The sequence below is a fragment of the Marmota marmota genome, unplaced genomic scaffold, assembly GCF_001458135.2.
Source record: "Marmota marmota marmota unplaced genomic scaffold, marMar, whole genome shotgun sequence".
Lineage (NCBI taxonomy): Eukaryota > Metazoa > Chordata > Mammalia > Rodentia > Sciuridae > Marmota > Marmota marmota.
In genome coordinates, this window is record NW_026000253.1 from 1,062,878 (window position 1) to 1,078,531 (window position 15,654).

Genomic DNA, 15,654 nt, shown 5'->3' on the forward strand with positions numbered 1-15,654 from the left:
TACACATGGTGTCACTTGGATGTTGAGGTGGTGGCCGAGCTTCCTTAGCAGCCTCAGTGTAAGGACCCAGGGCCTCATGAGGGGTCAGGCCAGGAAGGCATCTGGAGCATAGGGAGGCCCCACTCTACACACCACACACCATTAGGATAGTCTACACTGGCAGGTGGAGCAGGTGTCATCGGGAACAGGTTCTGGTGAGAGGTGGCTACAGCAGGCATGCACTCAGTTTTGCTCTATGCCAGGTGCTGCTCTCAGTGACTGACAGAGCATCTCACTTCACCCTCACAAAACCCTGTAAGGAGGGAAAGTTACTACTCAGAGGACAAATGAGCCAAGGGAAACACAGAGAGCCTAAGTAACTTGCCCATTGCATGACACAGGGGCAGTTCAGCCCTGGACTGTGTTGCTCCAGCCCCTGCTCTCGTCCACTCTACTACATTGCATTGACCACTAGACCAATTGAACATGGTCCTGGGTGAAGTGACATTACATTTGTTTTCCTCAAATCCCACAGTTACCCTGCTTTTCTATGAAAGTGAAACTGGGCCTCAGAGAGGACAAGTGACTTACCCAAGGTCATACAACTAGGACTTGTCCCCCTAACCAGGGTTTTTGTTTTGTTTTGTTTTGTTTTGTTTTGGTACTGGAGAATGCATCCAGGAGTGCCACATCCCCAGCCCTTTTTTTGTATTTTATTTAGAGACAGACTCTCACTGAGTTGCTTAGGGCCTCACTTTTGCTGAGGCTGGCTTTGAACTTTCGATCCTCCTGCCTCAGCCTCCAGAGCTGCTAGGATTACAGGCATGCACCACCACTACCAGCCACACCAGGGTTTTAAATAAGGATCATAACCCACCTGTCCTGGGTTATGATGGGTGTGATAAAAGGCCAAGGGGAGGCGAACTCCAGCATCTGAGGTCAAGATGGGCAAATCCTGTCCTTGTCCTGAGAAATGGGTGTCCCCTCCCCACAGCTGCTATCAGCTTGATCCCATATAGGATCAACAATTCCCCACAGCATCTTCTCCACAAACAGGGTTAAGGGAGCCTCTGAAGCCTTCATGAAAGCAAGAGGCTGAACACAGAGGAGGTTGAGAAGTATGTAGACTAGGAAGCTAGGGATGCTGGGAAACTGTGTGCAGGAGCCCCAGACAGTCACCTTACTCCCACTTCTTACCCCACTTGGTGATTTTTTTCTGCCTGAGGGCATATAAAACATAAAGGTACATCTTAATGAATATTAATAATTTGCACATCGCCAGGCACTGTTGTGCAGGGCTATAATCCCAGAGGTCTGTAATCCTTCTGGGAAAACTGAGGCAGGATGATCATAAGTTTGAGGCCAGCCTGGGCAACTTAGCCAGACCCTGTCTCAAAATTTTAAGAAATAGCTAGGAGTATCCTTTCATACAGTTGCTCAGTGGTAGTGTCCCTGGGTTCAATCCCCCAAAATACATAAAGAGCACAAAAACGTAAATTGAACATTCATGAACAAACCACCCCAGATGATGCAGTAGGCTATACAGACATCCCAGAAGTCCCAGAGACTCCATCCAAGCCACATCCCTCACCCCTGCAGTGAGAAACACTATGGTGACAATGAAAATCATCCCTTCACCTTTCTTTATAATGTTACCTCTCATGTGGTAATACGTTAGTTTCACCTGTTTGTAAACTTCCTGTAAATGGGTCAGTCATACAGTATGAAACTTCCGTTTGGCTCCTTTTGCTCAATATCATGTCTGTGTGATTCATCCAGATCCTTTCATACAGTTGTAGATCTTCCCTTCTCGTTGTGCAATATTCCTTTTTGTGAATATACCAAAATTTATTGGTTCATTTATTAACATGTCTGGTTTTTCTCTGTGGTTTTTAATATATTCTAAGTGTGAGACCTTTATCAGTTATATATGCTTCCATTTTCTTCTCCCTAGATGTCGCTTGTGTTTTCGCTCTATGGTGTCTTTTGATCAATAAATATTTTTTAATTTTAATGTCACTGAATGTTTTATAATGTTCATTTATGGTTAATGCTTTTCTGTCTTGAACAAAAAACTTTTCAACCACAAGTAAGCAAAGATTTTCTGGGGTTAGGGTATAGCTCAGTGATAAAACTCTGGTCGAGCATGCATGAGGTTTGAACCCCAACATAAAAAAAAAACTTTTCTGCCATATTATAATTTTACAGCTTGTTAACTTTGCCTTTCATATGTAGGTTTTGAAATAACCAAGAATTATTTTTGTGTTGTAAGACAGGGATCCAATTTCATCATTCCCTTTTTTCAAAATAGAACCAATTGTTCCATTCACTGAAAGTCCAACCATTTCCCACTGGTCTATAATACTTCCTCAGTCATTTAGTGTCTGCATAGGAGTGGGTCTGTTCCTGAGAGCACAAGTCTATCATTGGTCCACTTATCTACTCTTGCAGCAATATTGCACCACCTTCTAAAAAAATTTTTAAGTTGTAGATGGACATAGTACCTGTATTTCATTTATTTATTTATTTATTTATTTATTTATTTATTTATTTATTTATTTATATGAGGTGCTGAGGATCAAACCCGTGCCTCACACACAATAGGCAAGCGCTCTACCACTGAGCCACAGCCTCACTCCAATATTGCACCATCTTGATTGCTATGTGTTTATAATAAGTATACTTCCACATAATTTTATGAATTAGTCAAAACCTACACATATGCAAACATCTGATGGAATTGAGATTGGATTTGCATTGAATCTACAAAACAGTTTAGAGGGTAATGACAGATTTATGGTTCTGACTTTTCAATGTATACAGCTTTCTATTTAGGTTTTGTTTTGTTTTTTGGTACCAGGAACTGAACCCAGGGGTGCTTAACCACTAAGCCACATCCCCAGCCCTTTTTTATATTTTGTTTAGATACAGGGTCTCGCTGAGTTTATTAAGACCTCCCTAAGTTGCTGAGACTGGCTTTGAACTCATGCTCCTCCTGCCTCAGCCTCCCAAGCTGCTGGGATTACAAGCATGCACCACCACACACAGCTCTATTTAATCTTTTTAAAAGCCTTTCAATCAGGGTTTATATTTTTCCATAAAGCTCTTGCCCTGTTTTGTTAATTTTTCAGTAGGTCATAAACAGTATCTTTTTTTTAGTTGTTGACAAACCTTTCTTTTATTTATTTATATGCAATGCTGAGAATCAAACCCAGTGCCTCACACATGCTAGGCAAATGCTCTGTCACCGAGCCACAACCCAGCCCAATAAATGGTATCTTTATTTAAAAAATATTTATTGGGGCTGTAGCTCAGTGACAGAGCACTTCCCTTAGCATGTGTGAGGTACTGGGTTCAATCCTTAGCAACACTTAAAAACAAACAAGGGCTGAGGCTGTAGTTCAGTGGTAAAGCACTTGCCTTGCATATGTGAGGCACTGGGTTCGATCCTCAGCACCACATAAAAATAAAGATACTGTGTGTTCAAAAAAATTTTAAAAATAAAGGCATGCTGTCCATCTGCAACTACAATTTTTTAAAAATTTCTTTGTTATCATGACAAAAGCAATAGTTTTGTTTTGGATTTTTTTTTTTTTTTTTTTTTTTTTTTGGTGCCGGGGATGAAACCAGATCTTCACATGTACTAGATAAGCACTCTACCATTGAGTTACATCCCTAGCCCAAGCAATAGATTTTTATTTTATTACTATTTTGGGGAGGTGGAATGGGACTCAGGAACACTCTGCCAAACAAGCTACACCCCACCCCCAGCTCTTTTTTATTTATTATTTATTTATCTTGGTACTAGAGATTGAACCCAGAGACATTGACAACTGAGGCACATCCCCAGCCCTTTTTTGTACTTTATTTAGAGACGGTTCTTGCTGAGTTGCTTAGGGCCTTGCTAAATTGTTAAAACTGGCTTTGAACTTGAGATCCTCCTGCGTCAGCCTCCAGAGCTGCTGGGATTATAGACATACACCACCATGCCAAGCCAAATAAATTTTTAAGTATAGATTTTTGTACCCAGAAATCTTTCTAAATTCCTAGTAATTTTAATAATTTACCCATAAATTACATTTTCTACATATACAATGGTATTGCCTACACATAACAATTCTGTTCCTAATATCCAACATTTAAGTGTTTTCTTTCCCTTACATTATTATACTGGCTATTAAACCAGTGCAAGGCTCAGTAGAAATGGCTGTAGCAGCCATCCTTGGCACATTCCCAATGCCAAAGCTATAAACATTCAAATATGCAATGCTTTGTATATACCCTTTAACCTAAAAATGTCCATTTGACTGTTTTGCTAAGTTTTTTTTAAATCATGAATAGATGTCAAATTTTATCTAATCCTATCTCCCTATCTATTGAGATGATTGGAAGTTCTCCTTTAATCTGTGAATGAGGCCAATTATGTTGAGTTCAAATATTAAAACAAGTACATTTTGGGACTAAATCCTACTTGGTCATATTAAACTTTATAAAACACATTGTGTCCAGGCAATTATCATTTCATTTAGAATATGTGCATCCATTTTCTTGAGATTGTTCTATTATTTTTTGATTCATCAAGTTTTTAAAATATTTTTAGTTATACATAGACACAATATACTTATTTTATTTTTTTATGTGGTGCCAAGGATCGAAACAAGTGCCTCACATGTTCAAGGCAAGTGCTCTGCCAATGAGCCCCAGCCCCAGCCCATGATTCATCAAGTTCTAAAACAAAGATTATATCAGCCCCATAAAATGAATTTGGTATGCTCCCTCTTTTTCTACACCCTGGAAGTGCTTTGGTAAAATTTGCATTTTTTGTTTCCTCAGTATTTCAACAGCAAAGCTATCTGGGAAGATAGTGTTTCTGTATGGGAAAACTGTTGGCTCCCAGTTTCTTCTTCAATTGTTATGGGCCTATTCAAGTGTTCTATTCCTTTTGGAGACACTTTTGGCAAACTATATGTCTGTAGTCATTTGTCCAGTTGACCTAATTTATCAACCAAATTGGCATGAAGTTGCCTTTTTAGGCATCAAATTAATTACCACATCAATGGAAAGACAAATATATCTGGGTGTTGATACTGGACAGTCACAATATCCTCCTTGAAAAGCAGATGAGATGTGTGGGTGTTCAATTGTTCACTAGCTGTTTTCCTCTTCCAGACTCTTAGGTGCTATTTCTTCTGATGAGTCTGCCTCTCCTCCCCTTCATCATCTCGTGGATTCTTTCCTGGTTTTGAAAACCCAGTCCAGGCACTAGATCCTCCAAGATTTCCAGACTCCCTGAACTGGGCCAAGCATCTGTCCTGGGCTCCAACAGCCCCTTGGACCTATCATTGTTGATGCACTGGCCATACTGCACTGAAATTCTTTCTCTGTCACCCCCACTGGACTGTGAGCTCCTTTCTGTGTATCCACAGAACAGAGAAGAGGTGGCCAGTCAATACTTGTGGAGTTGAACTGAGCTTGTAACCACTGAGTGACCAACTAAGCTTTCTGGCCATGTTTCTCTGTATATCCTCATGTACATTTGTTTGTTCCTTCATGTATTTCATTCAATGGGTACATGTTGAGCAGTTACTAAGTGCCAGGGGAACTGTTTTACAAAAGTAGCCAGTGAAAGAGGAAAGCTAGGAGCATGTGGCATCCTGGAAACCATGTGAAGAAAGGGCTGAAAATAGAGATAACTAAGTGTGTCAAATGCTGCTAAGAGGCTATATAAGATGAGGTCTGAGACTTAACTGTAGTTTGGTCAATGTGAACATCATCAGTAACTTCAGCCATTTTGATGAAGTGGTTGGGAAAAAAAACTGGGGTAATTTCAGAAAGGCATTGGAGCAATGAAGAACTAAAGAAAGCTGCTATAAATATATGAAAAGTTTTGCTGTAAAGTAAATACATATATGGGGTTTTGTTTTGCTATGCAAAGAGTTTTTATTTTCATGCAATAGATATATGTACCCTTTCTTTCAAAGCTTCTGGGTTTCCTGTTTTGAGTAGAAATGTGATGTCTGTGAACAGCAACTCTGGTAAGAATTTTTCACAGTACATTAATTCCTCTGTCCTTTCTGAGGCCTCCCCTGTTTGGAGGTTGGAGGGGTCTTCCTGCTGGGTCTAGGTCTGTTTTTTCAGTAACCTCAAAACCTTTTGACTGATTCACAGCTCATATCCCTGTAACCAAAAATGACTACAGTCAACACTGCAGCCATGTAACTGACACCAAACCCTGATGTGGCCACAACTCTTCCTCTCTGGATCCCACCACCAACCTTATATACACAGGCAGTTTCCCACAGGCAGAATGTGGAAAGACCAAAGGACTACACGTATTATGACCATGCCATGAGGAAACACAGATACCCAGGGACATATTGAAGTGGTAGCAGCAGGCAGGGTCACATCCACCACCCATTCCCCACCATAATCTTCCTCCAGAATGTGACCACCCTGTACACTCAGACCCAAACAGGAGACCATTGCACAGCAAGACACATGGTTTCTCATAGAGCTCTATTGTGGCATATAATAATAGGTACTCTATATAAATTAAATTAAAAATAAAGCTCCAGCAGGTTGCACAGGTTGGCTGTTAATAAATATCTCTCTGGGTAATTGTGCCCCAAGACCAGCTCACGACCACTCTCCCTCGTCCAGAGAATTATACAAAAATAAATACAGGCTCGGGGTGGGGTGGGGGAGGACATGCCTGGTTTCATTCTAAAAGTCCTTTTTTCTCACATCACCCACTATCCCTTCCTCTCCATGGGTATCACTGCAGGGAGTCCCATGCTGAGTGGACAGCTCCAGGACAAGGAAGGCTCTCTCCAATCGAGCATTCTCAGAAGCAAAGGACCAAGGTCCCTCACTGCACAGGCCACAAATCTCATATCAACCCTGTGGGGTGGTAGAGGGACTGCCCCTCCCCAGACCCTAGAGAGGGGGAAGCCTGTTATTGCTGATCCCACAAGCATCCCCTACGAGAACCAGGCCAGAGAGAGGCACAGCGCAAGCACCAGGAGGGACACACCACTGTTCAAAGCCACAGGGACGACCACCAGCCCAGCCAGGACTCCCAGAGTCTGGGTCAAGGGCCCCCGGAGCTGAGGAGGTAAGCCACATACACATTCTGCAGGGGCTGCTAGGGTGGGAGACTTCTTTGAGGGCTCAAGGTTTGGGTCTGCACCCTTTTCATCCTGGGAGATCACATGAGGTCTGGCCACACTAGAAAGACAGACCTCAGCCTCCACAGGACCAAGGAGGGTGGGATTCTGCTCCTGCAGAAGGACTGGAACAGCTGGTTCTTTGCCAGATAAAGAAACCAAGCTGTCTGCCAACTCACCAGTGACCTCCATCGGGGCTTCTGTCCCAGCTTCCCCTGGGGACCTCGTCACCCCAGCTATGATCCTATTCATGTGCAAAGAAGTGGTGTTCTTACCCACCCCTTTCTCTGGATCCCCAGTAAATTGGCCCTCTGTACCCAGAACCACAGGGCTGTCACATCCTGAGCCTTCTGCCCATGGGAGCCACACATCTCCCATAGTGGCTACCATAGAGTGGGCCCCAGAGAGGATTTCCGGAGGCGATTCTTTGGGGCTGTCTCCTTCAGGGCTGGAGGGAGTGATGGAGAGCCCCTCTTCACCCTCCCCATCATCATCAGGGTCCTCGGTGTCCTTGATGAGCTCCACACCACGCCCCAGGCGCGCATAGTGCAGAGTGATCTCCTCAGCCAGGGCACTGTTCAGGGCCCTCTCAGGGCCAGGCCACTTCAAGATCAGGTCACGGTCCGTGAGTATGCCCAGGGGATGGCTGGGGGACATCCCTCCATCTGTGGGGCCCTCCCCACCACCCCCTGCCCCACCTGCAGCCACAGCAGCCCGCAAGCGGCTCAGGTGGGATAAGTAGAGCTGCTCCAGCTCCTGGTCAATGGTGTCTTCGCCAAGCAGCTCCTCCAACCCACTCACGACCTCCAGACCCCCAGAAGGCTCATCCATAATAGCCCCCACCATGGGGTCCTTTCGACCCCCTCCACTCTCACTCAATACTTCCCACGTGGTCTCAACTTGTTGCTGGCTGGGTTCCAGGAAGGGCCCCGTGGCCCCCTCACTTGCATCGGGCCCTGAGGCCTGGTCCCTGGGGAAGCCACCCAGACCACAGAGAGGGGTGGAGGGGGGAATCCTGATGGCTGGTGCCTGGGGGACTTCTGTAAAAGCCACAGGTGGACTGCTTCTAGGGATGTCACCTTCTTCTGGGGGTTTTCCAGTTGCAGTAGCTTCAGAAACCTGGAGCCATGATGGGAATAGGGAGAGAAAAGGAAAGGAATGAAGTAGAGGAGGGGAGGGACAAGCAAGACAATAAGAACAAGTGACAGCCCACACCCAGCCCAACAGGAGTTTCTGGATAATGCCTTAAAGAGCCCTCTTGAATTCTTTAAACTCCAACGACTCTGTCATCCAGATAGGTATTTACGTAAGTAAATAGGTAGGTAGGTAGATTATTAGATAGATAAATAAATAGATATAGATAGATATGGACATATATTGGTACTGGGGATTGAAATCGGGTACTTTACCACTGAGCTATATCCACAGCCTATATATATATATATATTTTTTTTTTTTTTTTTTTTTNAAAAAGGGCCAGGGATGCAACTCAGAGGTACAGTATCACTGGGTTTAATCCCACAATAAGAAAAAAACTGGATCATTTATTTATGGTCCATTCCTGTCTGGGGACAAAGCCATCTTCTCCAAGAAAGGGCAGAGGGAAAAGACTTTGGGACACAGGAGTCAACAGGGGGAAGAAAGAAAAAGTAAATGGAGAATGGGAAAGGGGTCAGAAAGGCCTGGGTCCCTTCACTAGCCCTTGCCCATGCCCAGATCAGCCTGCCATATCATGTCACCTTCTCACTTGTAACATAAGCCAGGATATGCACATCAAGCACAGGGAAATGAAGAGGAATGAGAATGGAAAGCCATATATCAGGACCTGGCACACAGCAGGGCTAAATCAATAGGAAGTGGCTATTGCTCCCTTGCCAGCTAAGTCTGACTTAAGTGACATAAACCAAGTATATTTCAACCAGATACCTCCCTTGCCAGGGTTGGTGTCTCATGATGAAGAAATCACTATTCTTACTTTCTTACGAGTATCAAATGTGTACAGATAAGGTGAATGAAGGAAGCACTGATTACAGTTTCAGAGACCTGAGGGAAGCTTAGACTTTTCTTCCTGAGAGGCAATGGGGTGATACTGACATTCCTAGAAATAGCTGAAACTTTGTGAAAACACCGCATCACTTGCCTTCACAAATAAAGAATATCAAGCTGGATGTGGTGGCACATGCATGTAATCCCAGCGGCTCAGGAGGCTGAGGCAGAGGCAGGAGGATTGTGAGTTCAAAGCCAGCCTCATCAGCTTAGTAATGCCCTAACCAACTCAATGAGACCCTGTCTTTAAATAAAATATAAAAAAGGGCAAGGGATGTGGCTCAGTGGTTAAGCACCCCTGAGTTCAATCTCTGGTACCAAAAAAAAAAAAAAAAACCCAGTATCACTAATTGACCTGTATGTATGTACTATGGTATTAAGGCACTGGTCTGTGTGCCTCACATACATTAATTTAATCTTCACAGTGCCCTGAGATAGGTACTTCTAATCCTTTAAACTATGCAGTGCTATTATTCCCATCCTACATATGATGATCTGGAGATGGTGTAAGTGGCTTACAGTCATGCAGACAGGATTGAGACACAGGCCTTCTGGTTTTGAATCAATATGCTGCCACTTCTTAGATGAGAAAGACTGGGGTCTTACCCAATTTGATTTCCAACACTTTCTAGAAGTAGATAAAGGGAGGCATCAATAATACAAGATTTCTCCCTACTCCTTCATCCAGCCTTTTCTTTGGACTTGCCCTTTGCCCTCCATACTCATTCCCAGTTTCCCTGCCTCCATGGTCATGTGGGCTAGAAGACCAACAAGGACAAAGGTTGCCAGAACTTTTTATTATCACCCTTGAGGAAGAAGCCTGAACTATGTATACGAATCTAGAATCTGGAAAGCCTTGGAAAGGAGAGTCTATCATTCTCTCTGGTCTAGGGCTTAAACATCCCACAGAGAGGCATCTGAATCAGAATACTACAGGACTTCAGATGGGTAATGCTGGGATCCCAGAGATCAACTCCCTGTACCTCACAGTTGAGAAACAGGGATTCAGAGCAAATCACCATAGTCCTGTACTAGTCCCCTCTGTAGATTTAAAATCCAGGCCTATGAACTTGTGGCTCAACATGATCTCTGCCCAACAGCTCGAAGTCAGTGCTTGTTAAAAAAAATAAAAATAATCTTCCTAGGATCTTCTAAAGCAAGCCGCTTCAAAAATACTCCTGAACAGACAGAAAGCCAGCCCGCCCTCCCAGGGACAGGACTAGGCAAGCCTTCCTGCCATCTGGCCCAGTTCTGACATGCGTGACAACCAAGTTTCTAAAAGCCACTACAAAGTGGCTTAAATGTGCAAGTGAAAAGGGAAGAACTCAGGAAGCAGTCAGCCAAAAGGCAAAGGTCTCCACAATTCAGCTGGAGGAAGAAATGGGGGAAGAAAAATACAAAAGAAATCCTTCAACTGCCAGAGCAGCACTTTGACAAGTCTAAGAGGAACATCTAAAACTCAGGTCAAGCAACTGAGCCTATCCCAGGGTCCACAGAGTCCACAGAAGCAAACAAGTTGTTCTCCTAAACTCAAAGTCAGAAAAATGAAAGCAGGAGGCACCAGCATTTATTGTTCACTTCTCCAAAACCAGGCCCTTTTCATTGATATACCAAGTCATTTGAAATGCAGAAAGTAAGGCTTAAGGAACTGTCCCTATGCACACTCACTCCACACCACACTAATAACATACAAGGGGAGCTCCATTTTGAAGACAGTATCTGAAATTGGAGGCCTAAAATATAGATATATCCTTGAACTGTTGTCCACGATAACAATTTTAGAGGCAGCTCTGACTACAATCAAAATGAGGACAGTAAGGGAAATCAAGAACAAGTGTATACTGACTCACTGATCAGTAACAGAAGAAGGATTCTTAGAAAAATGGGGAGAGATATTAAGAACAAAACTGTACCTACAGTGCGCCTGCTAATTTTCAAGAAGGAAACCTGCTCTTTTGGCACCAGTCCCACAAATGCCACGTGGCATCCTCTCAAGGGTTGTAGGCAGTAGAAGGCCATGGCACCAATTGCTGCGGTTGTCTCGGGCAAGAACCTTGGGAGTGCTTGTGAGCAATAGCCAAGTCGGTGTTATTTGGAAGGGGCTAAGGCCTGCACACCAATCTCCTGGGTGTGAAAATTTCTCCTGCAAGGAACTGCTGAACTCACAGTACCTAAGGAAATCGGGGAGAGAGATCTTAGAAAGAGGTGGCACCAGCCTTTGCCTAGGCCAGCAGACACACACCAGAAAGATGAGTTGCCAGGGTTAGACAGTGAACAAGCAAGAGAGGGCTGGCAAGCCTCATGGAGAAAAGCAAAGCAGACTCTCAAGAACAGTCACATCCCTGCTACCACCAACACCACCCAAGAGCTGAGTGCCCTCAGCACTCACATCTTCAAAGAGTGTTGCCAGCCCAAAGTGGGTCAGGCACTGAAACCAAAGGGAAACTCAGCAGTTCCCGGCTCCCATGGACACAATCTGATGCTGCTGCTGACTCTCGGGGGAGGGGGGGGGGGTAAAGGCAGTTTCAGAAAGCTGCCCTGTGATACTTGGAATCACAGTTACCCTAGGCCTTTGCTTTCAGGAAAGAATGGGGTTTGAAGGCAGATGTGAAAGCCACCAAGTTATGTGGGACACTGCCTCACCTTCCCCAAGCAATGTCAGCCTCAACTTTGAGACTTATAATATGGCAAGGTGGAGGGAGGAAAGCATTTATCATGCCGTGAGTTTCACTTATTGCTGTGACAATTCCCTAGCCATAGCCCACCAGTAAGGAAACCATTTTACATCATAACCCAGCACACCCACTCATGAGTAAATATATTCACACATATAGAACTGAAAAATGGTTGTTCTTTGAATTTGAAACAATACTTACCTTTCCTACATAGTGTGACATGCTTGGTACTTCTATGCCACTTTTTAGTATTGGTTAGAACCCAATAAATTGATTTCACATCTCAATAAATGGTCAGAACATGCAATTTTTAATAATCCCAGCCCTTCCACCTATTAGCAGAGTAACCTGGTGCAAGTTATTTAGCCTCTCTACGTCACACTCTTCTCATCTATCAAGAGCAGATAATAGTGATTTCCTCCCTCAGTCAGTTAAGTGAACTGAAGAAATATATGAAAAGTGTCTATAAAGTGCTTAAAAGTAATTCTCTTCAAATTCGCACTGAGGGAAACTGAGGATCTGAAAAAGAAAGCTACATGCCCAGTGGTGCCCAGCTGGTAAGACACACTCCCCAGCCTGGTAGAGCAGTTAAGAACTGGGGTACCAGAGCAGAATCTCCCAGGCTTAGTTCCCAGCTCTTCCACTTTCTTAATGAAGGACCTCAGGCCCACATCCTTAACTGTGATGCCCTATCAATTTTCTATGGAATAAAATGGGTGTCATTTTTCATTAAATCCTCTCTCCAGACACCTCTGATAACCTCTGACCCATCCTATTTCAACTCTAATTGCTCCCATTGGCCCTAAGGCTGCCAACTTACATTATTAAGTTATTATCAAGTTGGATCCCATCCATTCAGTTATAAGTGCACCTAAAACCCACTGAGGCCTTATTGTGCATCATCCCAGTGACCGACCCTGGACATACACCAGTGAGCAAACCCAACTAGGAAGCTTACAATTCACTGTGGAAGAAGACATTAAAAAAATACTCAAACTCGTTCTTTCAACAAACATTTATTGAGCACCTGCTAAATCCCAGGCACCATGGCAGGCCTGCAAAATACAGTGGTGACCAAAAGCAGACTGTATCCCTACCCCTCACGGAGCTTACAGTCTATCAGTGCAGAGTTATCCAGTAACCCCTTAATAAATGTCTAACTACAAACTGAGGTCAGTGCCTTAAAAAAAAAAAAAAGCAAAGAATGTTCTAGAACAAGGGGCCTTGGCCCAGACCACAGGGATGTTGAGGGCTTAAGAATGCTTAGAATGAAAATAAGCAAGGGAGGGATCAAGGGAGTAAGAGGTTGCTCTGGAGCACTGAGAAGAGGAGGGGATGAATGCAGCCCTGAATAAGGTTTAATTTGAGGAACCATTAAGACTCAGTCAAGTAGAAATACCAAGTTCAGATACAAGGCTAAAAAAGCAGGGTGAAAGAAAAGGGCCAGAGAGTTCAGAGGAAAAGTAACAGAGTGTGATCCCAACGCCAAGGAAGGAAATGACTTTATTAGGAGTGGTCAGCCACTTCAAGAAAACCAAAAAATCTCCTATGGAATGTTGCTGATGCAAGGGGCTGACGAATACATAGGGGTGAGCAGGGAGAGAAAGGGCATGTGGCCAATCCTTCCCATAGGGTGGGAGTGAATGGGGAGGGAGATTACTACAGTGCTGGCCAGGAGCCAAGGGCAGAGAGGAGATCAGTAGAGATAGCAACACTGGCAGGGGGAAAGGTCAACAGAGAGGATCAGGGAGGGCAGTAGAAAAGCTGCCAGGACAAAAACGGGGATTGTCAAGTTCATATTCTGCAGCAGGTAGAAGAAAATTGGAACCTGGAGCATAGGAGGAGGAACTGGCCTAAAGGTGAAGGGACTTTTCCTCACCTGTAACACAGGAGAGGAGAACTTGACTTAGAGGCTGCAAATTGTAAGGAGTTCCATTCTTATGGTTTCTATTGTGTTTTGGGAAGCAGGAGGAGAAATGTGAACATAAAGAACATTTGAAAAAGTTACATGAGAAAAGCGACAACAGTGGGTGAGAAAAATACAGCAGGACTGCCTTGCAGGGTAGTAAATCGAGAATTTGGGGTGGGGCTCATATGCTGTGCATGCTATAACATGCTGTAACAGGGCATGCCTGCTAGGCTTCCCAGTACTATGAGAAAAACTGGGAACCCAAGGAGCTTGAAGTGGATGGGTTTCCCTAGGAAGCCCTCTTAGAACTGCAGGATCCACTCCACGAGACTGCTAGAGATGAACATTACCAGTAAAGGAAAGAACATGAGCAAAAGTCCTGAAGCAGGAAAGAGCCAGGGCCCTGGGAGTGACAGAAAGACGAGGCTGAAAGAACTCAGGAACAGAGTCCAGTATGAGGAAAGCCTAGAAGCCAGCAGAGGCCAGATTGGGAGACTAGAGTGGAAGGTGCTTGAAGGCCATGGTTAGGCTTTGTTGGTCTTTGTTTTTAAGAGGAACAGGTGACCTTCTTGGAGTGTTAAGCCAAGGTAGACCAAGAGGGCTCCTTTCCACACCGGCCCTGGAACTTGGGACTCTAGGAACCTCAGTTTGCTCCTCTAAGAAAGAGGGATTAAAAACAATGCAGTGGGGCTGGGGTTGTGGCTCAGTGGTAGAGCACTTGCCTTGCAAGTGTGAGGCACTGGGTTTGATTCTCAGCACCACATAAAAATAAATAAATAAAATAAAGGTCCATCAACAACTAAAAGAAAAAATCAAAACAAAAAAACACAGCTCACAGGGTCTGCTGTCAGGTGTAACTACAATGCACAAAAATATTTGGCAAAGTGCCTAGCAAAGAGCAGGGTCTCAGCCAGGTCTCACATGACAAGTTCTCCACACTGCCCCTCCCTCCCAGCTCCACAAAAGCCCTTGGTTATGTTAAGACCAGTCTGAATCTCCTTTCCCCTGCTTGAACCCAGCACTGTGCCCAGCATGCAGAAGGTTATCAATAAACATTTGTTGATGGATTATCTGTAAGCCTAATGGGGAATTGAAAGCCTGGTCCCACAACCCAGGGAAAGCGGCCATTGGGGCTTTTGAATTACATCCCAATGACCACCAGACTTCTCCCATTTCCCCCACCTGGCATGGTCATATCCAGTGCATAGGGGGTCTACAGCCAGTATTTCCTGAAGCCCTCTACAACGGGGCTCCCACAGGTAAAGGATATCCCCTGAGATCCTTCACTATTTCCCCAGAGGTCTGGATCACAGGGGGTGGCTCTTCAACAGCGCTCCAAGTAATCAGCAGCACACAGGTTTTAAAACAATAATAAGTTGAAATGTACTCGCCAGGAAAGCCACCAACCTACAAAGAAAACCTTATCGCTGATCTTGCAATGAGCACCAGCCTCCCCTTTGCAAGAGCTGAGATCAAAAGATAAAGAAACTATCAAAAAGCCATCTGCCCACTTAAAATAATATCACAAGTCATGTTAGGAACCACAGACCTGGGGCCACCTACCAAAACAATTGTCTAAACGGGCTGCTTCAATTTCTCCTTAAAACCACCCATGTATTTTAAAAGAAAAACACCCTTTCCACCCACCTTGCCCTAGCAAGGTTTTGATTTCTCTGTCCCTTGCTTTTCACAACTCTTAAAAATGACCAAACTCTGTTACTCAAACTGTCTCATCTTATAGAAAGGGCTCCCATGACAGCAGGTTGAGATGACAACTTGGGAAAAATGATAGAAATGAAAGCAATTCTGGGGCACTAGAACTACTGGATCTCTTGATCTGGGAAGTGGTTATATAAGTGCATACATATGTACAAATCCA

General features: G+C 44.2%; 1 protein-coding gene across 1 annotated transcript; it reads right to left on the minus strand.

The window, feature by feature from the left end:
* Positions 1 to 6,476: 6,476 nt before the first annotated feature.
* Positions 6,477 to 11,210, minus strand: Ppp1r3f (protein phosphatase 1 regulatory subunit 3F). The gene is made up of 2 exons (XM_048796619.1): positions 11,109 to 11,210; positions 6,477 to 8,378 (listed from the first exon to the last, which is right to left on the minus strand). Exons 1-2 carry the CDS (start codon positions 11,208 to 11,210, stop codon positions 6,960 to 6,962), a joined length of 1,521 nt encoding a protein of 506 aa, XP_048652576.1. The 3' UTR covers positions 6,477 to 6,959.
* Between the last annotated feature and the right edge of the window lie 4,444 nt (positions 11,211 to 15,654).